Raw genomic sequence first — 25,190 nt, 5'->3', positions numbered from 1 at the left:
TTCCCAGCTACTTAGAGGCTCAGGAGAAGCCTCTTAGATACTTAGATACTCAGGAGAATCACTTGAGCCAAGGTTGTGCCACTGCACTCTAACCTGGGCAACAGAGCGAGACCCTGTCTCCAAAAAAAAAAAAAAAAAAAAGCTATCTTGGATGAAATATATTGCCCTTATATTTACATTAGTGCTAATTTGAAGGCTAAGAACTTTGACTTCTCAGGAGCAAAGTTAGGCAGAGAATTAAACAAAGACCTCAAACATGACAGTCTATTAGAGTCCCATCATAGTAACCCAGTGCTTTTTGTAGTTTTGTATTTGTACATATCACACTTGGATTACATACCCCCTGGAGCATTTTCAGATGATTCTTAATGTCCAAAGAGTAGATTTGATAAAGAATGAAGTGTCACATACAGCCTGCGAATCTGACCTTGTTTTCTTAAAACTGGCATGGTTTTGTGTTTTTTTTTTCCAATTATAAAAAGTTACTGGCCAGGCACAGTGGCTCACACCTGTAATCCCAGCACTTTGGGAGGCCAAGGTGGGCAGATCATGAGGTCAGGAGATCGAGACCATCCTGGCCAACATGGTGAAACCCCGTCTCTACTAAAAATACAAAAATTAGCTGGGTGTGGTGGCGCATGCCTGTAATCCCAGCTACTCGGGAGGGGAGGCAGGAGAATCACTTGAACCCGAAGGCGGAGGTTGCATTGAGCCGAGATCGCGCCAGTGCACTCCATGCAGCTTGGCAACAGAGCAAGACTCCGTCTCAAAAAGAAAAAAAAAAACAGGCTGGGTGTGGTGGCTCACAGCTGTAATCCTAGCACTTTGGGAAGCTGAGGCGGGCGGATCACCAGAGATCAGGAGTTCAAGACTAGCCTGACCAACATAGAGAAACCCCATCTCTACTACAAATACAAAATTAGCCGGGCGTGGTGGCACATGCCTGTAATCCCAGCTACTTGGGAGGCTGAGGCAGGAGAATCACTTGAACCTGGGAGACGAGAGGTTACAGTGAGCCGAGATTGTGCCATTGCACTCCAGCCTGGACAATAAGAGTGAAACTCTGTCCCCCCCCCCCAAAAAAAGTGATTTATGCTCATAGTGGCCAAAGTACAAAGAGGAAAATGATAACCACTTACGATCCTGCTTATAAAGAACACTAAATATTTCACATTTTCTTCTGTACTTTTCTTCTATGCATGTTCTCTTACTAAGATATACTATATTTGCAATTCAATATCATCCTTTTTATTAGCTTAACAGTGTACCATAAACATTTCACCATATCACAAGAGTTTAAACTCTGAGGTCTGAATGCTTGTGTTCAAATATTGCCTTCCCTATTTAGTGTTTGAATGACCTTGGACAAGATATTTAACTTTCCTGTATCTCTTCCCCATCTGTAAAATGACACTAGGCTGGGTCTGGTGGCTCACTCCTGTAATCCCAACACTTTGAGAGGCCAAGGTGGGAGGATTGCTTAAGCCTAGGAGTTCAAGACCAGCCTGGGCAATATAGTGAGACCCCATCTCTACTAAAAATAAAAAATTAGCTGGGCGTGGTAGCATGCACTTGTGGTCCCAGCAACTTGGGAGGCTGAGGTGGGAGGCACACTCAAGCCCAGGAGGTCGAGGCTGCAGTGAGCTGTTACTAAGTCGGCGCTGTACTACCATGACCTTGGTGACAGAACAAGACCTCATCTCAAAAAAATAAAAAAGGCACTGATAGACTTACCTCATAGAGTGAGAATGAAATGTATTAATACCTATAAAACACTTGGGAAAGTGCTTAAATGTAGCTGTTTAATGAAATCTTTGCCCCATTTCATCTGTATCTTTAGGACTGAGTCCTAAAAGTGAAATTGATGAGTCAAGGGGTATGATTGGTTTAAAATAATTGTTACCTGAATTGCTTTCCTGAAATTTTCAGTCCCACCAACTGTGAGAATGGCATTCATTTCTTCCTTGTCAATACTGGTCATCACTTTTAAGTCTTTATTAGTTTGATAAAATAGATGCATTTTTTTCTTAATTACTCTTTAGGTTAAAAATGTTTTATTAACTGTTTATATATCCGTTTTATGAATTGAAATAGATGTGAATCTATTTTTTCAAGATTAAAGGTGTTTGTCTAAGAGGAGCTATTTATTTTTAGTCAAGGCTTAATGAGGGCCAGGCCCAGTGGCTCATGCCTGTAATCCCAACACTTTGGGAGACTGAGGCAGGAGGATCACTTGAGTCCAAGAGTTCAAGACCAGCCTGGGCAATATAGCGAGACCCCATCTTGGAAAAAAGAAGACATAATGGGAAAGAAACAAAAGAAAAAAAAAATGGCCAGGTCCAGTGGCTCACACCGGTAATCCCAGCACTTTGGGAGGCAGAGGCAGATGGATCACCAGAGGTCAGGAGTTTGAGACCAGCCTGGCCAACATGTTGAAACCCCATCCCTACTAAAAATACAAAAATTAGCCTGGCGTAGTGGCACATGTCTGTAATCCCAGCTACTCATGAGGCTGAGGCAGGAGAATCACCTGAACCCAGGAGGCGGAGGTTGCAGTGAGCTGAGATTGCATCATTGCACTCCAGCCTGGGCAAAAAGAGAAAAACTCTGTCTTAAAAAAAAAAAAAAAGACATAATGAAAAATACATGATACTACTGTCTTGTTTTTTTTTCTTTGATACTACTGTCTTGTGCTTGTCTTACCCTTTCCTAGGAAGCTTTATAAGCGATACGCTTTTCTACGTTGTGAAGAAGAAAGAGAGCAGTTTCTTTACCACCTTCTTTCTCTCAATGCTGTGGACTATTTCTGCTTCACCAGTGTGTTCACTACTATCAGTAAGTTTAGAGAATTGACTGTTAAGGGTTACTGAGGTGGCTAATGGAATAAAAGCATTTATGTTTTTTAAAGCAAGATATGCCATAGTGTATGTGACATTGTGACATCCCCCCAGATCTGTGTTTAGGAATAAAGGATATTCCCCAAATGCTAGGAGTGCTACAGGAAACCCTTGACTGTCAGGCTGTGGAGAATGCCTTACTGAAGAAAAGTACCTCACAAGATGATCCCTTCTGCCAGTGCCAGCCAGCATCCCATGACTGAACAAAGAGCTGTCCGGGAGCTCACCATGGGGGTTAGATAGATGAGAACTTCATTGAGACTGCGTTGAAGCTTAACATCTTGCTTAACCAATCCTGCTTTCCTTCTCACATGTTGGTCCCAGGAGCAGCATTGTGCATGCTAATTTCTGACTCAGAGATTGCTTCCCAAGAAACCCAGTCTTGGATAGGAAATGTTACCTACAACAGATGTGAAAAGGAATGTTTTATTAAGTAAATATTCCAATATCTTAACACATAAGTTGAAAGTAACTATGTGATAATAATAAACTTATATAATTGGACATCATTCAACTTTGGAAGGAAATGCTGATTGGAGATTTTTTTTTTTTTTTGAGACAGAGTCGCACTCCGTCACCCAGGCTAGAATTCAGTGGCATGATTTCAGCTCACCGCAGCCTCCACCTCCTGGGTTCTAGGGATTCTTGTGCCTCAGCCTCCTGAGTAGCTGGAATTACAGGCACGCCCCACCACACCTGGCTAATTTTTGTATTTTTAGTAGAGATGGGGTTTCACCATGTTGGCCAGGCTGGTCTTGAACTCCTGACCTCAAGTGACCCACCTGCCTCAGCCTCCCAAAGTGCTGGGATTACAGGCATGAGCCACCACGCTTGACCTGGAGATTTTGTTGTTGTTTTTGGTTTTTTTGAGATGGTGTCTGGCTCTGTCACCCAGGCTGGAGTGCAACCTCCACCTCCTGGGATCAAGCGATTCTCCTGCCTTAGCCTCCCAAATCACAAGACTATATGTAGGCATGTGTCACCATGCCCGGCTAATTTTTGTGTTTTTAGTGAAGACAGGGTTTCACCATGTTGGCCAGGTCAAACTTCTGACCTCAGGTGATCCACCCGCCTCAGCCTCCCAAAGTGCTAGGATTACAGGCGTGAACCACCGAGCCTGGCCAAGAGATGTATTTTTTATAGAAAGCTGAATGATAGTGTTTATTCTTTCCTTCGTTGCTAATTCTTATTTGCAGTGGGTCCTCTTCCTTACTTTGGAGAATTTTTACTTGTATCAATTAGGAATTGCATTTAGCTGCAAGTATCAGAAACTTGAAAACCAGTGGCTTACAGCTTAATGATTTCACTTACATAATAAAGGTCTCAAAGTAGGCAGTGGGCAGTGCTGTCACGGACCCAGGCTCATTGTCTTTTTCCCCTTAGACATGCTCTGTGTGTGCTAGTTACCTCATGGTTTCAACATGGCTGTTCTCAGTATACCTTCCAACAGGAAGGAGAGAGTGTCAGGGAGGGGCAGGATCTGTGCTAGAAAGACATAATTTTCCAAAAAATCTCAATAAATATCACTAACATTTCACTGACCAGAATTGTGTAGGTTTTGGCTTTCCAGTTTCTGGTAATGGCAGACAAAGGAAAAGGGAATTGGAATGGGGATTAGGCCAGCCTGTAATGCCTGTCAAGGCATTGATTAGGTTACTGCAGGTATAAGAAACTAAAACGTTACATACAGTTTTAAAATCAAAGAGGCCAGGCACAATGGCTCACACCTGTAATCCCAGCACTTTGGGAGGCCAAGGCGGTGGATAACGTGAGAGGTCAGGAGTTCGAGACTGACCTGGTCAACATGGTGAAACCTCATCTCTACCAAAAAATATAAAAATTAGCCAGACATGGTGGCACATGCTTGTAGTCCCAGCTACTCGGGAGGCTGATGTGGGAGAATCACTTGAACCCGAGAGGCAGAGGTGGCAGTGAGCCAAGATCACGCCTGGGTAACAGGGTGAGACTCTGTCTCTAAATAAATAAGAAGAAATAGCAGTAGAGGAGTCCTAAGATCCTTCTTATATCTGTAGATGTCTCTTCATCTGAGTAACTCTTTCAATTTGAGGAATTCTTCATGAAAGAAATTTTTAATCATGTTGCTTTTTCATACTTGAACTATGAAATCACCGTTGTGCATCTGTGGGCCTTTTGCAGCCACAGAACTGCTGACCCTAAACATGCCTTTTTTCTGCAGATTTTCTTATCCTATCAATGCAAGAAATGAGAGAAGCCTCTGGCACCTAAAATAAAGTCTTACGCTAACCTCTTCTGCTTTCAGTTTCAAAACCCATTTGACTCTGATGATTACTAAACCATGAAAGTGTGGCCTTTTCTCTGACATTTTCCTATCCTAAAGCAAAATAAAAGGACACAAAGGGAGACTATTCACCTAACATAAAGTATTTTATGTAAAATTAGGGAAATGAACCATTTATTTCATTTGTTTTCCTCATCTAAGAGTGCACTGAACCATGAGCTCATACTGTGAGGCTGTATCTAGGCATCTTCTTCAGTAAATGTTTTTCATCCTACTTGTAGATCTTTCAAGGAGGGCTTCTAACACCCCCGCTTATGATCAAATGGGCAGAAATCCCAAGGATAACAAAAAATATTGATTCTACCCTAGTTTAAACAAACAAACAAACAAAATGGCTGGGCATGGTGGCTCACACCTGTAATCCTAGCACTTTGGGAGGCCGAGGCGGTGGATCACCTGAGGTCAGGAGGTCGAGACCAGCCTGGCCAACATGGGGAAACCTTGTCTCTACTAAAAGTACAAAAATTAGCTGGGCGTTTTGGGCGCACGCCTGTAATCCCAGCTACTCCAGAGACTGAGGTAGGAGAATTGCTTGAACCCGGGAGGCAGAGGTTGCAGTAAGCTGAAATCGCCCCACTGCACTCAAGCCTGGGCATGACAGCAAGACTCCTTCTCAAAAAATAAATAAATAGTGACCGGGTGCGGTGGCTCACACCTGTAATCCCAGCACTTTGGGAGGCATTGGTTGGTAGATCACGTGGTCAGGAGTTCAAGACCAGCCTGGCCAAGATTATAAAACCCCGCCTCTACTAAAAGTACAAAAATTAGGCACGGTGGCAGGTCCCTGTATTCCCATCTTCTTTGGAGACTGAGGCAGGAGAATTGCTTGAACCCGGGTGGCAGAGGTTGCAGTGAGCCGAGATTGCACCACTGCACTCCAGCCTGGGAGATAGAGTGAAACTCTGTCTCAAAAATAAATACATGCACACATACATACATAAATACATGGCAGGTGGCTCATGCCTGTAATCTTAACACTTTGGGAGGCCAAGGTGGGCAGATCTCTTGAGCTTAGGAGTTTGAGACCAGCCTGGGCAACATGACAAAACCCTGTCTCTACTAAAACTACAAAAAAATAGCTGGGCGTAGTGGTGCACACCTCTCGTCCCAGCTACTTGAGAGGCTAAGGTGGGAGGATCACTTGAGCCTAGGAGATGGAGATTGCAGTAAGCTGAGATCGTGCCACTATACTCTACCCTGAGTGACAGAGCAAGACCCTGTCTCAAAAAAAATTTCAAAATTTCAAAACAGGCCAGGTGCAGTGGCTCATGCCTGGAGTCCCAGCGCTTTGAGAGGCCAAGGCAAGAGGATCACTTGAGTCCCGTTCAAGACCAGCTTGGGTAAAATAATGAGACCCTGTCTCAACAAAAGAACAATTAAAAAGTTAGCTAGGGGCCGGCTATGCGAAACCCCTTCTCTACTAAAAATACAAAAATTAGCCGGGCAAGGTGGCAGACGCCTGTAATCCCAGCTACTTGGGAGGCTGAGGCTGGAGAATCACTTGAATCCAGGAGGCAGAGGTTGCAGTGAGCCAAGAACATGCCACTACACTCCAGCCGGGGCGACAAGAGCGAAACTCTAAGTCTAAATAGATAAATAAAGTTAGCCAGGTGTGGTAGCATGCACCTATAGTCCCAGCTACTGGGGAGGCTGAGGTGGATGAGCCCCAGGGGTCAGTGCTGCAGTAAACGCTGATTGGGCTGCTGCACTTCAGACCGGGTGACAGAGCTAAATCCTGTCTCCAGAAAACCAACAAACAAAAAACCAGAAATGTATGGCTGTGATGGACAAAAATGCTTATGTGCTTAAGCCATCTCCCCCCTTTTTGTTTTGAGACAGGGTCTTACTCTGTTGCCCAGACTGGAGTGCAGTAGTGGGATCAGAGTTCACTGCATCCTTGACCTCCCTGGCTCAAGGGATTCCCCGCCCCCATCCTCCTGAGTAGCTGGGACTACAAGTGTGTACCACCAGGCCTGGCTAATTATTTTTTTTTATTTTTTATAGAGACAAGGTCTCACTTTGTTGCCCAGGCTGATCTTGAACTCCTGAGCACAAGTGATCTGCCCACCTCAGCCTCCCAAGTTGCTAGGTAGGATAACAGACATGAGCTCCCGTGCCTGGCCCGTCCCCATTTTTTTTTGTTTGTTTGTTTGTTTTTTTGAGATGGAGTTTCACTCCTGTTGCCTAGGCTGGAGTGCAATGGCGTGATCTCGGCTCACTGCAACCTCTGCCTCCTGGGTTCAAGCGATTCTCCTGCCTCAGCCTCCTGAGTAGTTGGGATTACAGGTGTGTGCCACCACACCTGGCTAATTTTTTTTTTTTTTTTTTGAGACGGAGTCTCGCTCTGTCGCCCAGGCTGGAGTGCAGTGGCCAGGTCTCAGCTCACTGCAAGCTCTGCCTCCCGGGTTCCCGCCATTCTCCTGCCTCAGCCTCCCGAGTAGCTGGGACCACAGGCGCCGCCACCTCGCCCGGCTAATTTTTTGTGTTTTTAGTAGAGACGGGGTTTCGCCGTGTTAGCCAGGATGGTCTCGATCTCCTGACCTTGTGATCCGCCCGTCTCGGCCTCCCAAAGTGCTGGGATTACAGGCTTGAGCCACCGCGCCCGGCCCACCTGGCTAATTTTTGTATTTTTAGTAGAGACGGGGTTTCACCATGTTGATCAGGCTGGTCTCGAACTCACGACCTTGTGATCTACCCACCTTGGCCTCCCAAAGTGCTGGGATTACAGGCGTGAACCACCACACCCAGCCATTTTCTTTTTTTTTTTTTTTGAGACAGAGTCTCACTCTGTTGCCCAGGCTGGAGTGCAGTAGTGCAGTCTTGGCTCACCGCAACCTCTGCCTCCCAGGTTCAAGCGATTCTCCTGCCTCAGCCTCCCAAGTAGCTGGGATTACAGGTGCACACCACGACACCCAGCTAATTTTTTTTTCATATTTTTAGTAGAGATAGGGTTTCACCATGATGGCCAGGCTAGTCTCGAACTCCTGACATCAAGTGATTCACCTGCCTTTACCGTCCAAAGTGCTGTGATTACAGTCCTGAGCCACCATGCCCGGCCCTGTTCCCATTTTTTAAAAAGAGAAGGGAGGGATGGGCGCAGTGGCTCACCTGAAGTTAGGAGTTGGAGACCATCCTGGCCAACATGATGAAACCCCATCTCTGTACTAACAGTACAAAATTTAGCCGGGTGTGGTGGCAGGCGCCTGTAATCCCAGCTAACTCAAGAGGCTGAGTCAGGAGAATCACTTGAACCTGGGAGGCAGAGGTTGCAGTGAGCCCAGATCGCACCATTGCACTCCAGCCTGGGCAACAAGAGCGAGACTGTCTGAAAAAAAAAAAAAAAAAAGAAGGGAGGACATGCGTAACGTCTGACCTCTCGTGCTTCCACATTTGAGCAAAGGACGGTAATAGGGCAGTGACATCTAGTGGTGTGTCTGTGGAAGAGCCTCCCCGGGCTCCTCTTGCACCTGAGTCACCTTAATAGCTTTCCAAGTTGTGGTTTATAGACTTCACGGTATGTCCAGAGTGGAGGTGCCATTGTTTATTATTGGTGGTTTTTGCATATTGTTCTGTAAACTTGGGACGGGAAAGTTCTGAAATGCAGCGCTTTAAAGCATTGCCCAAGAAACAGTACTGTCCAAAAAGTCATCCACCCCTCTTTTTATATAAAACCATGTCAATAATCATGTTCATTTCTACTCAATTTTGGTACAAAATTAGTTTTTAAGAAAATTTAAGCAATGAAAACACAATATACACAGTCAATGTTCATATCTTTAGGTATTCTGGTACTAATGCTTGAGATTGTTCATACATTTAATGGTGATATATGCATCATACATACATGATGATATACATGCTGTGAAAACCATTGCTGCAAGTATTGAAACTTCTGGTTTGCAAACTAGATCTCATCTTTCTAGACTGAAAGGTTTTGATATCAACTTTTCATGTAAGTACATCTTGATAGATCATAAAAAGCAAATTATCAATGAAAACCAATAGAGTTCTTAATATATTGTTATAAGGAGAATTTTATTCCCACTTTTTTATTAATTTCTGCATTTTTCTTTCAGTGATTCCATATAGGTCAGTGATCATCCCAATCAAAAAGCTGAGCAATGCAATAATCACATCAAACCCTTGGATCTGTGTATCAGGAGAGCTAGGAGACACAGGAGTAATGCAGATTCCCAAAAACCTCCTCGAAATGACCTTTGAGGTAGGTTCAGCTAACACCTTTCCTAGCAGAATGTATCACGTGTAGTTTTACAGATGGATTCTGTCTGGCTTTTTCATTTTTCCTTGAATCAAAACAGAGGAACATTCAAAGCGAGCAGGATCATTTTTGTGATTATATGTCAAAAGTTGTCTTAAGCAGCTTATACTAATTTGTTTGTTTTACATTTTCATTGTTAAGCTCTATTTTTCACTTGTAGTGGTGTGCTTTGAGGCTTTCCAGGTCTTCTCCCATTATTTTCAGGGCCTAGCACAGATCCTAGCAAGCAAGAAATGTTCAAATAAATGTTTTCCCCACAGTGGTTCTCTTCCCTACTGTAAAATGCTTTCTGCCCAAACCTGGTCATCCTTTGGCAAAAGGACAGGAGAGCTGATATTCACGCTTATGGATTTTATTTTATTATTTTTTATTTTTTATTTATTTTTATTTTTATTTTTTTGAGACAGAGTCTTGCTCTTTCGCTCAGGCTGGAGTGCAGTGGTGTGATCTCCACTCATTGCAACCCCCACCTCTTGGGTTCAAGCGTCTACTTACAGATTTTAGACCACATGGTGACATTTATAGAGTGATTCTATAAAAATGCCTTTTGGCCAGGCGCAGTGAGTCATGCCTATAATCTCAACACTTTGGGAGACCAAGGCAAGCAGATTGCTTGAGCCCTGGACTTTGAGACAACCAGCCTGGGCAACATAGTGAGACCCCATCTCTACAGAAAATACAAAAATTAGCTGGGCGTGGTGGCATGCACCTGTAGTCCAGGTACTTGCAAGGCTGAGGTCACTTGAGCCCAGGAGACAGAGGTTGTAGTGAGCCAAGATTGTGTCACTGCACTCCAGCCTGGATGACAGAGTGAGACTCTGTCTCAAAAAACAAAATAAACAACCTTTTAATATTGTAGTCAATTTCCAGGTCTTACTTGGTGAGATAGTTCCATGTGGTTAAGCCTGTACACAGGTTGATCTTGGTGGAGGAAGAGGACAAATAACTGTTGTGTTTGAGGAAGGAAATGGTACTAACTGAATGTCCCATTCTCATGTTCCTTGGGGTCTCGAAATAGCAGTTTCCACTTAGAGTCATGATACCACCCCCCTGCCCCAGGAGCCCAGTTTGGCCTTATCCATGCAGTAGACTCAAAGCCACCTGTATATAAAATATTAAAACCCTTGGCTTTTCTTCATCTACCAATAATGGAACTACGTTAAAAAACCCCATCATTGCCATTTCTAAGCTGTCTCTCTCATGTCTACCTACTTCTGTCCATCTCTACAGTACAACTAATTCAAGATGCCATCATCCCTAAGCTAGAGTATGGTGATACCTTCTCACTGAGCTACAAAGAAAAAAGTGCTTTAAGAACTCGTAGCTCTGGCCAGGCACAGTGACTCACGCCTGTAATCCCAGCACTTTGGGAGGCCAAGGAGGGCAGATCACCTGAGGTCGGGAGTTCGAGGCCAGCCTGACCAACATGGAGAAACCCCATCTCTACTAAAAACACAAAAATTAGCCGGGCATGGTGGCACATGCCTGCAATCCCAGCTACTCAGGAGGCTCAGGCAGGAGAATCGCTTGAACCCGGGAGGCAAAGGTTGTGGTTAGCTGAGATTGCGCCATTGCACTCCAGCCTGGGCAATGAGAGTGAAACTCCATCTCAAAAAAAAAAAAGACTATACTTTCAGGGATCATTTCTATAGTTTGTGACTAGAGAAGTTTCTCTGAACGTGTAGAGCACCTTCAAGATGGATTAGAGACTTAAATGTTAGACCTAATACCATAAAAATCCTAGAGGAAAACCTAGGTAGTACCATTCAGGACATAGGCATGGGCAAAGATTTCATGTCTAAAACACCAAAAGCAACGGCAGCAAAAGCCAAAATTGACAAATGGGATCTCATTAAACTAAAGAGCTTCTGCACAGCAAAAGACACTACCATCAGAGTGAACAGGCAACCTACAGAATGGGAGAAAATTTTTGCAATCTACTCATCTGACAAAGGGCTAATATCCAGAACCTACAAAGAACTCAAACAAATTTACAAGAAAAAAACAAACAACCCCATCAAAAAGTGGGCAAAGGACATGAACAGATATTTCTCAAAAGAAGACATTCATACAGCCAACAGACACATGAAAAAATGCTCATCATCACTGGCCATCAGAGAAATGCAAATCAAAACCACAATGAGATACCATCTCACACCAGTTAGAATGGCAATCATTAAAAAGTCAGGAAACAACAGGTGCTGGAGAGGATGTGGAGAAATAGGAACACTTTTACACTGTTGGTGGGATTGTAAGCTAGTTCAACCATTATGGAAAACAGTATGGCGACTCCTCAAGGATCTAGAACTAGATGTACCATATGACCCAGCCATCCCATTACTGGGTATATACCCAAAGGATTATAAATTATGCTGCTATAAAGACACATGCACACGTATGTTTATTGCAGCACTATTCACAATAGCAAAGACTTGGAATCAACCCAAATGTCCATCAGTGACAGATTGGATTAAGAAAATGTGGCACATATACACCATGGAATACTATGCAGCCATAAAAAAGGATGAGTTTGACTCCTTTGTAGGGACTTGGATGCAGCTGGAATCCATCATTCTTAGCAAACTATCACAAGAACAGAAAACCAAACACCGCATGTTCTCACTCATAGGTGGGAACTGAACAATGAGATCACTCGGACTCAGGAAGGGGAACATCACACACCGGGGCCTATCATGGGGAGGGGGGAGGGGGGAGGGATTGCATTGGGAGTTATACCTGATGTAAATGACGAGTTGATGGGTGCAGCACAGCAACATGGCACAAGTATACATATGTAACAAAACTGCACGTTATGCACATGTACCCTACAACTTAAAGTATAATAATAATAAATAAAAAAAAAAAAAAAAAGTAATAGCAAAAAACCACAATTGCTTTTGCTCTAACCAAAAAAAAAAAAAAAAAAAAAAAACTCGTAGCTCTAATGGATACAAAAAAATAGAGTGAATAAGACCTAGTATTCACTAGCACAACAGGGTGACTATAGTCAAAAATAATTTAACTGTACATTTTAAAATAACTTAAAAGAGCATAATTGGATTGTCACACAAATGATAAATGTTTGAGGTGACAGATACCCCATTTACCCTGATACAGTTATTAGGCATTGCATGCCTATATCAAAATATCTCAATTAATCCATAAATACACACATCTACTAGGTACCCATAAAAATAAAAAATTAAAATTAACCAAAAAAAGAACTTATAATTCTGATGTTCTCATCCAGCACATAGTTGGGGTCAGTGATCTTTTCATTATCAGATTTTAGAAGTCAGAATTTAATTAGTATTCATTTTTACTATTCCTATTATCATTGCTTTATTTTGTACTTGTCCACAAAGGGCCAGTGAAGATAACTTACTGATAGCTATGCCTGTTAAAAAATAGCTTCGAAGACTTCTAGTATATGAGGTCTGAGGTCAGTTCTGCCTGAGTATCTTATTGGAACAGAAAAATGTCAACATAGGCCGGGCGCGGTGGCTCAAGCCTGTAATCCCAGCACTTTGGGAGGCCGAGGCGGGCGGATCACAAGGTCAGGAGATCGAGACCACAGTGAAACCCCGTCTCTACTAAAAATACAAAAAATTAGCCGGGCGCGGTGGCGGGCGCCTGTAGTCCTAGCTACTCAGGAGGCTGAGGCAGGAGAATGGCGTGAACCCAGGAGGCGGAGCTTGCAGTGAGCCGAGATCGCGCCACTGCACTCCAGCCTGGGCAACAGCGTGAGACTCCGTCTCAAAAAAAAAAAAAAAAAAAGAAAAATGTCAACATCTCATGTACCCTATAAATATATATACCTACTGTGTACCCACAAAAAAAAAATTTTTTTTAAAGAAAGAATATTGGCTGGGCGCGGTGACTCAAGCCTGTAATCCCAGCACTTTGGGAGTCTGAGACAGGCAGATCACAAGGTCAGGAGATTGAGACCATCCTGGCTAACACAGTGAAACCCGTCTCTACTAAAAAATACAAAAAAAAAACTAGCCGGGCGAGGTGGCGGGCACCTGTAGTCCCAGCTACTCGGGAGGCTGAGGCAGGAGAATGGCGTAAACCCAGGAGGCGGAGCTTGCAGTGAGCTGAGATCTGGCCACTGCACTCCAGCCTGGGCAATAGAGCGAGACTCTGTCTCAAAAAAAAAAAAAAAAAAATCAGTGATTTTTAAAACCTATAATTGTTTTCTTGGCCTCTCTGTAACTAAATCTAAATAGCATCTTTTTCCTGTTTTTTGAAATTCTTCTCATCCTTCAAGGCACAAGTCACTGTGTCAATGTTGTTTGTGGGTTCCCCAAGTAGAAGTAACTGTTCCTTCCCCAGCGTTCTTCTAGCACTTTTTATATCTCTAATCTAGCACTGTGTGCAGTCCCCCTCATTTGGTAGTTAATGTCCATATGTCTCCTATCTCATTATGTGGGAGCTCTCTGAGAGCAAGGAATACATGTGAATATATTTCTCTAGTGCATAGCTGAATACATTATTCAGGGTTTGTCTATGCAGTTGTTAAATTAGACGGAACCAAAGTACCTGTAAAGCTGAGATGTAACAGGATGGGATTGAGTACTAAATAACCTAAAGTCCTGTCCCTACAGTGCCAGAACTTGGGGAAGCTGACCACTGTTCAGATTGGTCACGATAACTCAGGACTGTTAGCCAAATGGCTAGTGGATTGTGTCATGGTCAGAAATGAAATCACAGGACATACATACAGGTAAGTAAATGGCCTTGGGAACTCAGAATTCTTTGTTTTAAGACTCTTCAGATAAGAAAAAGTTTAAGAATTGTAGGCTGGGCACGGTGGCTCACACCTGTAATCCCAGCACTTTGAGAGGCCAAGACGGGTGGATCACCTGAGGTCAGGAGTTTGAGACCAGCCTCACGAACATGGTGAAACCTCATCTCTACTAAATAAAAAAAATTAGTGGGGCATGGTGGCGTATGCCTGTAATCCCAGATACTTGGGAGGTTGAGGCAGGAGAGTCGCTCAAACCCAGGAGGCGGAGATTGCAGTGAACCGAGATTGCTCCATTGCACTCCAGCCTGGGCAACAAGGTGAAACTCTATCTCAAAAAAAAAAAAGATCGTTTGAGTTCTTCTGCTGCCTTCTGAATTTTAGGGTTTTTTTTTTTCCAGGGGAGGGGGACAATTTTTTTTTGTTTATGTCATACAAAATTGCCCCCCAAAAAACTTTTTTTTTCTTTTTCTTTTCTTTTTTTTTTTTTGAGACGGAGTCTCGCTCTGTCGCCCAGCCCAGGCTGGAGTGCAGTGGCGCGATCTCGGCTCACTGCAAGCTCCGCCTCCCGGGTTCACGCCATTCTCCTGCCTCAGCCTCCCGAGTAGCTGGGACTACAGGCGCCCACAACCGTGCCCGGCTAATTTTTTGTAATTTTTTTAGTAGAGACGGGGTTTCACCGTGGTCTCGATCTCCTGACCTTGTGATCCGCCCGCCTCGGCCTCCCAAAGTGCTGGGATTACAGGCGTGAGCCACCGCGCCCGGCCTTTTTTTTTTTTTGAGACAGAGTTTCACTCTTGTTGCCCAGGCTGGAGTGCAGTGGCACTATCTATCTCGGCTCACTGCAACCTCTGCCTCCCAGGTTCAAGCAATTCTCGTGCTTCAGCCTCCCAAGTAGCTGGGATTACAGGTACCCGCCACCATACCTGGCTAATTTCTGTATTTTTAGTAGAGATGGGAGTTTCGCTGTATTGGCCAGGCTGGTCTCAACCTCAAGTGATCCACCCGCCTTGGCCTCCCAAAGTGCTGGGATTACAGGCATGAGCCACCATGCCCAGCCTCAAAAAACTTTAAAACAACAGATGTTTGCTGCTATTGCTTAGTCCACAAATGTTGGAAAGATTAATATAACTCTCAGAATAAAAGAAAATCAAAAAGAGCCTAAAATAATTTCAGTAGGAGGAAAAGATCTCTTGGATTCCACTAATCACAGCCAATACTACTCTGTGGAAACATTGTCCTCTTTTCTTCTGTGCCTTAACTCCCAAATTAATTTCTAGTTTGAAAATACTCTGACCGGGTGCAATGGCTCACACCTGTGTAATCCTCCCCACACTTTGGGAAACTGAGATGGAAGGATCACTTGAGGCCAGGAGTTCAAGACCAGCATAGGCAATGTAATGAGACCTTCTCTCTACGAAAAACACAAAAATTAGCCAGGTGTGTTGGTGCACACCTGTAGTCCCAGCTACTCAGGGGGCTGAACAAGAACCCTGTCTCAAAAAAAAATAAAAATAAAAAATTTGTTCTCTGTCCTACCAGATTCCCATGTGGACGGTGGCTGGGGAAAGGCATTGATGATGGGAGCCTGGAGAGAATTCTTATTGGAGAATTGATGACATCAGCATCAGATGATGATCTAGTAAAGCAGTGTCGGACTCCACCCCAGCAGAAGTCACCCACCACGGCTAGGAGATTGAGCATCACTTCACTGACAGGAAAAAACAACAGTAAGTATATTTAAATTTTTCCTATGTGCTCATATGATGTAGGCTTCATGTGACCATTTGATAGAAAACAGTTGTGTTAATGAATGTAGTGAGGAGATTTAAAAAAGAAGAAAGTTGAGGAAAATTCATAAATATTCAAAAGCTGGAAGAGTTTAGAGTTAAAATCTATCTTTTTAGAAAACCTGCTTGCTCTGTTTTATTAAGCTGTGGAAATATAAGTAAATATTTTACCTGAAACTTTTATTTTTTGAGACAAGATTTCACTCTGTCACCCAGGCTAGAATGCAGTGGCACAGTCTCAGCTCACTGCAGCCTCTGCCCCCTGGGTTCAAATGATCCTCCCACCTCAGCTTTCCAAGTAGCTGGGACTATAGCCACACCTCATCACACCCGGCTAATTTTTGTATTTTTTTTATAGACTGCCTTTCGCCATGTTGCCCAGGCTGGTCTTGAACTGCTGAGCTCAAGCAATCTGCCTGCCTCAGCCTCCCAAAGTGCTGGCATTGCAGGCATGTGCCACCACATCTGGCCTTGCCTGAAACTTAAAGGAGAAATAATAATAGTTGTATGTTACAGTACTCCCAGATAGCCATATCTAGCCTTTTTTTTTTTTTTTTTTTTTTAAGGAGTCTTGCTCTGTCACCCAGGCTGCAGTGCAGTGGTGCGATCTCAGCTCTCTGCAACCCCTGCTTCCCAGGTTCAAACAATTCTCCTGCCTCAGCCTCCCAAGTAGCTGGGATCACAGGTGCCCGCCACCACACCTGGCTAATTTTTTATATTTTTGATAGAGACGGGGTTTCCCCATGTTGGCCAGGCTGGTCTCAATCTCTTGACCTTGAGATCTGCCCGCCTTGGCCTCTGAAAGTTCTGGGATTAGAGGCGTGAGCCACTGCGCCTGCCCCAGTGTCTCTTATTCTAAGAGATTAAAATTTCCTTCTACCCCTTCTGTTCCAATTTTCTTCCTATAGTAGGGATGAAACAAAATACTATAAAGGAGTTAATTTTATGAGTATTATACTATGTTCACATGCCATTTTTAGCATATAGTAAACTTCCTAATTTATACTAATGTAGGCTTTAATAGACTAAATTACTAATGTAGGCTTTAATAGACTAAATAATGTCTCCCAAAAATGTAAAATTCTAACCTCTAGAATCTATAAATGTTGCCTTATTTGGAAAAAGGATTTTTGCAGATGTGATAGGGATCTTGAAATAAGGAGATTGTCCTGGATCACCTACATGGACCCTAAATGCAATCATATGTATTCTTTCCCAACACTTTGGGAGGCCAAAGTGGGCAGATCACTTGAGGTCAGGAGTTTGAGGCCAACATAGCAAAACTCCGTCTCTACTAAAAAAAAAAAAAACATTAACCAGGCATGTGGTGCATGCCTGTAATCCCAGCTACTCAGGAGGCTGAGGCATGAGGATTGCTTTAACCCAGGAGGTAGAGGTTGCAGTGAGCCGAGCTCATGCCACTGCATTCTAGCTTGAGTGACAGAGTGACACTCTTGTCTTTTTTTGGGTTTTTTTTTTTTTTGGTGCCAATTTTAAATAGTTTTATTTAAGACATTGCATTTTCCACTTACAATACAGTGTTTATAAAGTGCAATGTTATTTCCTTCTCCTGTGCATATGTTCCATATTCAAGTATTGAGGAAAATATGGAATGCTTCACAAATTTGCTTGTCATCCTTGTGCAGGGGCCATGCTAATAATCTTCTTTGTATTGTTCCAATTTTTTAGTATATGTGCTGCAAGTATATGTGAAGCAAGCATGACTATGTCTTAAAAAAAAAAAAAAACAAGGAATGCCGGCCGGGCGCTATGGCTCACGCCTGTAATCCCAGCCAGCACTTTGGGAGGCTGAGTTGGATCACCTGAGGTCAGGAGTTTGAGGCCAGCCTGACTCGTCTCTACTAAAAATACAAAAATTAGCCGGACATGGTAGCGTGCACCTGTAATCCTAGCTACTCGGGAGGCTGAGACAGGAGAATTGCTTAAATCTGGGAGGTGGAGGTTGCAGTGAGCTGAGATCTGGCCACTGCACTACATGCACTACAGCCTAGGCAACAGAGCGAGACTCCGTCTCAAAAAAAAAAAAAACAATGCCAACAGCCACCAGAAGCTAAAAGAGGCAAGGAAGGGATTTTCCCCTAGAATTTCAAGGGAATGCAGCCCTGCTGACACCTTGCTTTTTTTTTTTTTCTTTTGCCCAGTGATAACTAAATTTTGACTTCTGGCCCCCAGAACTGCAATAAAATGTATTTCTGTCACTTAAGCCACCAAATTTTTGAGTCTGTTACAGCAGCCACAGAAGGCAGCCACAGAACATGAATATAGAGGCAGTATTTAGGAAAAAGTTACAGAAGTTTATCAGTGACGGGGCTTTTTAGCTATAGATTATAACCACAAGTAGAATAACAAAGGTACCTAATAGGTCCTTAGTTTATTAACAAAGTAGTTTCCCTAGGTTCTATTAGTCTCTATCCATTTGCTAGCACATGATTGTGTATTAACCATGTGTGCAGTTTTTTTGTTTTTGTTTTTGTTTGTTTGTTTGTTTTTTGATTGAGTTTCGCTCTTGTTGGCGGGGCTGGAGTGCAGTGGTGCAGTCTCATCTCACTGCAACCTCCGCTTCCCAGGTTCAAGCGATTCTCCTGCCTCAGCCTCCCAAGTAGCTGGGATTACGGGCATGCACTGCCACGAGAGGCTAATTTTGTATTTTGGGTAGGGATGGGGTTTCACCGTGTTGGCCAGGCTTCTCTTGAACTCCTGACCTCAGATGATCCTCCCGCCTCAGCCTGCCAGAGTGCTGTGATTGCAGGCCCGAGCCACTGCGCCCAACCAATTTAAAGCACTTATAGCAACAAATATTGGTAAGGATGTGGAGTAACAGAAAGCTCATGCATTGCTAGTGGGAATACAAAATAACATCTTGGCATTTATAAAGATACATGTACGCTTACCATACCCTTGGCCCAGCAATCTCACTCCTAGATATGTACACAAGAGAAATGAATACATATATCTACGCAGACTTGTACGCAGATGTTCTTAGAGCTTTATTCGTAATAGCCAAAGATGGAAACAATCCCAATATCCGTCAACTGGTGAAAGGATAAACAGATAGTGATATGTATCTATTTATATATCAGATCTCTATAAAAGCAATATAATAATAGAAAGCAGATCAGTGGTTGCCAGGAGTTAGGAGCTAAGGAAGGTAACTGAAAAGAGCACAGGGTAACTTTCAGGAATGATGGAAATGTTCCATATCATGATTGTGGTGGTGGTTACATGACTGTCCATTTGTCAAAGCTCATCAAAATTGGTGACTTTTAGTATATGGTGAATTTTAATTATGCTGATTTAAAATTTAAAAGTAGGTTTCAGCTCAATCCATCCAAATTATTATAACAGCTGAGTCAGTCCAATTTTATGGGGGTATTATTTGAAAGGCTTTTATCCCCCATTTTTTTTTATCATACTTTCTTTTCTCACTCTATAAGCAGAAAAGTCTGAATGACCCAAGACTCAGAAATGGATAACGGTATTTTCTCACAGTATGTTATATGTAAGATGGTATTCAGAGAACTGAAAATTTTTTAAGTCAGTTTTAAAATAATATTGATCAAGGCTCTTTTGGAATAGGTGACAGGTTTCAAAATAGACTTGATGTCTAAAAGAAGAAATAGAGAAAGGTAAAGGTAAAAAAACAAAAAGCTACTGGGTAAAGAAACTACTAGGAACAAGAGGTCGTGGTATCAGTACTTCAATTATAGGAAGTTTTCATTTTAACAATTTTTATGCATTAGTGTAGAAAAAACCTTGAATTTCACTGAAAGAAATGTTTATGCAAGAAATCCTTCAGCAGTATGAATTCAGAGATTCTTAAACATGAGGATGTATGGGTTTTCCTTTATAGTGTGATAAGTAAATTAGAACTACAAGAAAATCCAAACTATATACCTTTTCTCTTGTTACCTACTTCTGAAATGTTTACCACCTTTTTTAAAAAACAAACCATTCCTGCCGGGCGCGGTGGCTCAAGCCTGTAATCCCAGCACTTTGGGAGGCCGAGACGGGCGGATCACGAGGTCAGGAGATCGAGACCATCCTGGCTAACACGGTGAAACCCCATCTCTACTAAAAAATACAAAAAATTAGCCGGGCGTGGTGGCGGGCGCCTGTAGTCCCAGCTACTTGGGAGGCTGAGGCAGGAGAATGGCGTAAACCCGGGAGGCGGAGCTTGCAGTGAGCTGAGATCCGGCCACCGCACTCCAGCCTGGGCGACAGGGCGAGTCTCAAAAAAAAAAAAAAAAAAAAAAAAACAAACCATTCCTTAGATTTGGTGGACAAAAGTGATTTAGGTCCCATTCAAGCAGCCCACCAACCTATCCCTCAGGAAAGTAGCCTAGAAGAGCAAGTGCTGGCTGGCAGAAGGAAGCAGTGCTGAGACAGATTGACTAGCCAGGAAGGGAGGGAGTTCTGGGCTTCAGGCCTGGATGCCACAGGGTACCTGGCATTTTCCTCTTATTTTAAACACAATAACAAATCTTCAAACTCCAGGTTAGCTATCCAGAACGCCTCAAGCCTTAGTCTATGCTCACTAACGGGCTCATAGGTACGTAGCATAAGGGAACATTTGAGGAGTGATGCTGGGACTTCCCAGCCTTGCTTCTCATATTTGGGGGCTTGCTTGCATTTTGTGACAGGCACCATGCTAAGTTGTTTACTCCTATAACTTACCAGTTTTCCCAATGAGGTGTGTGTTTTCCCTATTTTCAGTTGAGGAAACTGAAAACTCAGAGGAAGTTAGACACTAGGCTAGGGTTATAGATTGCAGATGGTAATGCTGGGATTTGAATCTAGGGATCTCTTGGATTATTTTCCATTTTGCCAGGATGCCTCCCACTTGGCCAAACTGGCCAGAGGCAAGTTCTATAGAGCCCCTGGCAAAACCAGCCTGCTCTGGTGATGTACTTCCTGCCTAGGTGGACACAGTTGATGTCCCATAGTACTTTGGTTTATTTATCTCCCATGAGAATGCAGCCACTGTTTATTATTTTACAGAACCCAATGCTGGGCAGATCCAAGAAGGAATTGGAGAAGCTGTGAATAATATTGTGAAACATTTTCATAAACCTGAAAAAGAGGTATTTATGGGCTATAAAACTTAGTATAGTGGGACTTTTAAAGATGCTTTTATATGTGATACACGAGGCAATATGGGGTGCTTGAATTTTCATTTGTAAGCTTTCTGGTAGCTGTAAAAATATGCTTCATATAGCTACATTCAGCACTTGCTTCTCTAGTGTTTTTCTTAGACATAGATGCAGGAGATTTTTCTTTGACACTGTGTGTTATGCCCCACAGAGAGGAAGCCTCACCGTGTTGCTGTGTGGAGAAAATGGCCTGGTTGCAGCCCTTGAGCAGGTTTTCCACCATGGGTTCAAATCTGCCCGCATCTTTCACAAGAATGTCTTCATCTGGGACTTCATAGGTAAATAAAGCAGATGTATATACTTTAAGGTCACTGAAGTGTTTCTTAGGAACTCACAGACCCAGGAATCTGAGTGAATAAGGGTTAGTGATAAGGGTATATATATATTTTTTTCTTTTTTTGAGACGGAGTCTTACTCTGTTGCCCAAGCTGGAGTGCAGTGGCATAATCCTGGCTCACTGCAACCCTCCTTCTCCTGGGTTCAAACGATTCTCCTGCCTCAGCCTCCCAGGCAGCTGGGACTACAGGTGTGCACCACCATGCCCAACTAATTTTCGTATTTTTACTAGAGAAGGGGTTTTACCATATTGGCCAGGCTGGTCTTGAACTCCTGACCTTGTGATCCACCCGCCTCAGCCTCCCAAAGTGCTGGGATTACAGGAATGAGCCACCGTGCCTGGCAAAGGTATATATATTTTTTTAAATAAATATTAAATTAGCTGAGTGTGCTAGCAAACACCTGTGGTTCCAGCTACCTGAGAACCTGAGGCAGCAGCATCACTTGAGCCCAGGAGCCCAGGAGGTGAAGGCTACAGTCAGCCATGATCAAGCCACTGCACTCCAGCCTGGGCAACAGAGTGAGACCCTGTCTCAAAAAGTATATATAATAATAATAAATATCAAGTACTGTCTTTGTTTTTCATTCACTCAACAAATTATAATATGTACAATATTCCAAATATTATTCGAGTTGCTCAAGATATACATTAATAAACAAAACAGAAATCCCTGTGGTTGACAAACTTAGGTTAGTGTGGGAAACAAACAATACACAAAAACATAACAAATAATGTAATTCATATGGTATGTCAGAAATGTGACCATTGATCTGGAAAGAAATAGAGCAGTATAAAAGGAAATAAAGTGGGGATTTAAACGGGTGGTCTTTTTAATGGGTGGTTTTAGACTGTGCTGAATGTCAAGGTACATTGGAGCATAGACTTCATGTAGGTGAGGAAGTAAGCCATGTAGATATCTGGGAAGAGGGACTCCAGGTTGACAGCACTACGAGTGCTAAGCCCCAAGGCGGAAGTGTTTCCATGGAACTCCAAGACCAGTGTGACTGGAGCACAGCGAGAGAGAGAGAGAGAGTAGGAGACTCGGGGAGGTGGTGTTTAGTGTCAGTGCCAGGTTGTGTAGGGCCTTCTAGGTGATTGGAATGACCTCAGCTTTTATCCTGAATGAAATTGGAAGCTGTTGGAAGGCTTTGAGCTAAGGAGTGACATGATAGAACTTTTTTGTTTGTTTGAGATGGAGTTTCACTCTGCTGCCCAGGCTGGAGTGCAGTGGCCCCATCTCAGCTCACTGCAACCTCTGCCTCCTGGGTTCAAGCGATTATCCTGCCTCAGTCACTGAGTAGTTGGGATTACAGGTGCCTGCCACCACACCCCTAATTTTTGTATTTTTAGTAGAGACGGGGTTTTGCCATGTTGGCCACGCTGGTCCCAAATTCTGTTCTCAAGTGATCCACCCAGGTCGGCCTCCCAAGGTGCTGGGATTACAGGTATGAGCACTGCACCTGGCCAGTTTTTGTAAAAGGATTCCTCTAGCTCTGTGTTGTCCAGTATAGTAACCATTAGCCACACATAGCCGTTTAAATTTTAAATCTATTTAATTTTTTTGTTTTAGACAGAGTCTCACTCTGTTGCCCAGGCTGGAGTGCAATGGTGTGATCTTGGCTCACCGCAACCTCTGCCTCCTAGGTTCAAGCAATTCTCCTGCCTCAGCCCAAGTAGCTGGGATTACAGGTGCCTGCCACCACGCCCAGCTAATTTTTGTATTTTTAGTAGAGACGGGGTTTCACCATGCTGGCTAGGCTGGTCTCGAACTCCTAACCTCAGGTGATCTGCCCGCCTTGGCCTCCCAAAGTGCTGGGATTACAGGTGTGAGCCACCATGCGTGGCCAAATGTATTTAATTTAAATCAAATGTAAATTTCATTTTCTTAATAACACTGGCCACATTTCAAGTGCTCAGTAGCCACACGTGGCTACCAAATTGGACCTTGTAGATGGAGAACATTTTCATAATCACAGAAAGCTCTTTTGGAGTGTTTCTGCTCTAGCTTGCTAAACTTTGTAATCTTTCTTTTGGTATGCAGCTCTTCCAGAATTCATAGTTTCTTTAAATGGGCAATTAATCATTTTGTGTTTTCTAAATAAGGCCTAGATGAAGTAGTTTATTTCCTCTAACTTAGAATAGACAAAAAAAAAGGAAAGTTGATAGAAATAGGCCCACAGGTTTTTTTTCTTCTGGAATGCCTAGAATCTTACTGCTTCTGCTTCTTGTGTATATACATATGTCTGTCTTTGTCAGATACTTATTCAGGTACATTTCAAGGGTCTTGTTGCGAAGTGTTAGCAAGTCATTCTATAAGTAGAACACAGGGGGTATTATTTCAGTGGCTACCACGTCATTGCTGGTTACTCCTAGAAGGTTCCAGTCTCAACAGAAGATGCTATTTTTCTTTTCTTTTTTGCCAGTTTCTGTTTCATGAAAGTATTTTAAAGGGAGTAAACTTTATAGTCTTCTGGAATGCAGTCTAGATTAGAAAATAAATTCCTGGCTGGGCGCGGTGGCTCAAGCCTGTAATCCCAGCACTTAGGGAGGCCGAGATGGGCGGATCATGAGGTCAGGAGATCGAGACCATCCTGGCTAACACGGTGAAACCCCGTCTCTACTAAAAAATACAAAAAACTAGCCAGGCAAGGTGGCGGGCGCCTGTAGTCCCAGCTACTCAGGAGGCTGAGGCAGGAGAATGGCGTAAACCCGGGAGGCAGAGCTTGCAGTGAGCTGAGATCAGGCCACTGCACTCCAGCTTTGGCGACGGAGCGAGATTCTGTCTCAAAAAAAAAAAAAAAAGAAAAGAAAAGAAATTCCTGGGAACGTATTTATTGTTCTACCATGAAACATGGACCCCTGAAATCAATGATAAAGTAATGATATTGGCTTCAGCACTGACTGTATGCAAAGCATCATTAGTGTTTCCATAATAAATTAAGTGATGAATCTTTCTATATATGAAGTGTTGACATATATTGTGATGTAATTCTGACTTTTTTCCTCAGAGAAAGTGGTTGCTTATTTTGAAACAACTGACCAGATTCTAGATAATGAAGATGATGTCCTTATTCAGAAATCATCCTGTAAAACTTTCTGCCACTATGTAAATGCTATTAATACTGCACCCAGGAACATTGGGAAGGACGGCAAATTCCAGATTTTAGTTTGCCTTGGAACAAGGTACAAAACCAGTGTTTTATTTTTCCTATCTTTGTTACACGTTGAACTGTTACATGTTGAACTAGAGTCCAGAAAAGGTTATACCAGATCATACCCCTTCCAGAGCTCTCCTTTGGGTTACTTTCTTTCCTTTTACTTTTTCTTTTGAGACAGAGTCTCACTCCATCGCCCAGGCTGTAGTGCCGTGGCGTAATCTTGGCTCACTGCAACCTCTGCCTCCTCCCTCGAGTTTAATTCACCACTACCACTACATGAGGTAGCGAACGATTTTCTCATTTTAAAGATAAGAAAGTAGAAAATAGATGAGGCACACATAAGTTAGCAGGCTTTCCCAAGGACACACAGAAAAATGGGACAGAGCTGGGTTCACACCCTGTCCCACTGCAGAGCCCAAGGTCTCCACCATGACTCTATACTGGCTCCACAGATAGATGGGTAATAGAGAGGTTGCTAGATAATTAGACAC

General features: G+C 43.2%; 1 protein-coding gene, 1 non-coding gene and 1 pseudogene across 8 annotated transcripts in view; 2 read left to right on the top strand and 1 right to left on the bottom strand.

The window, feature by feature from the left end:
- Window positions 1–25,190, top strand: part of DENND5B (DENN domain containing 5B) — a 207,342-nt gene that overhangs the window by 175,825 nt on the left and 6,327 nt on the right. For all 7 annotated transcript variants that reach the window (XM_074006551.1, XM_065523983.1, XM_045364979.2 and 4 more), the window contains 7 exons: window positions 2,714–2,835; window positions 9,294–9,439; window positions 14,104–14,222; window positions 15,786–15,973; window positions 21,053–21,135; window positions 21,356–21,482; window positions 24,550–24,724. In XM_074006551.1, the coding sequence (XP_073862652.1) occupies window positions 2,714–2,835; window positions 9,294–9,439; window positions 14,104–14,222; window positions 15,786–15,973; window positions 21,053–21,135; window positions 21,356–21,482; window positions 24,550–24,724 (960 nt within the window). The remainder of the gene's footprint in view (window positions 1–2,713; window positions 2,836–9,293; window positions 9,440–14,103; window positions 14,223–15,785; window positions 15,974–21,052; window positions 21,136–21,355; window positions 21,483–24,549; window positions 24,725–25,190) is intronic.
- On the top strand, window positions 11,118–11,212 carry LOC135966411 (small nucleolar RNA U3; annotated as a pseudogene).
- Window positions 17,635–17,742, bottom strand: LOC123567708 (U6 spliceosomal RNA). Its single transcript, XR_006690816.1, has one exon. It is a non-coding gene; the product is annotated as a U6 spliceosomal RNA (small nuclear RNA).

Source organism: Macaca fascicularis, chromosome 11, assembly GCF_037993035.2.
Source record: "Macaca fascicularis isolate 582-1 chromosome 11, T2T-MFA8v1.1".
Taxonomy (NCBI): domain Eukaryota; kingdom Metazoa; phylum Chordata; class Mammalia; order Primates; family Cercopithecidae; genus Macaca; species Macaca fascicularis.
Note: the sequence above shows the minus strand (reverse complement) of the source record. Positions and strands in the feature narration are given on the sequence as shown.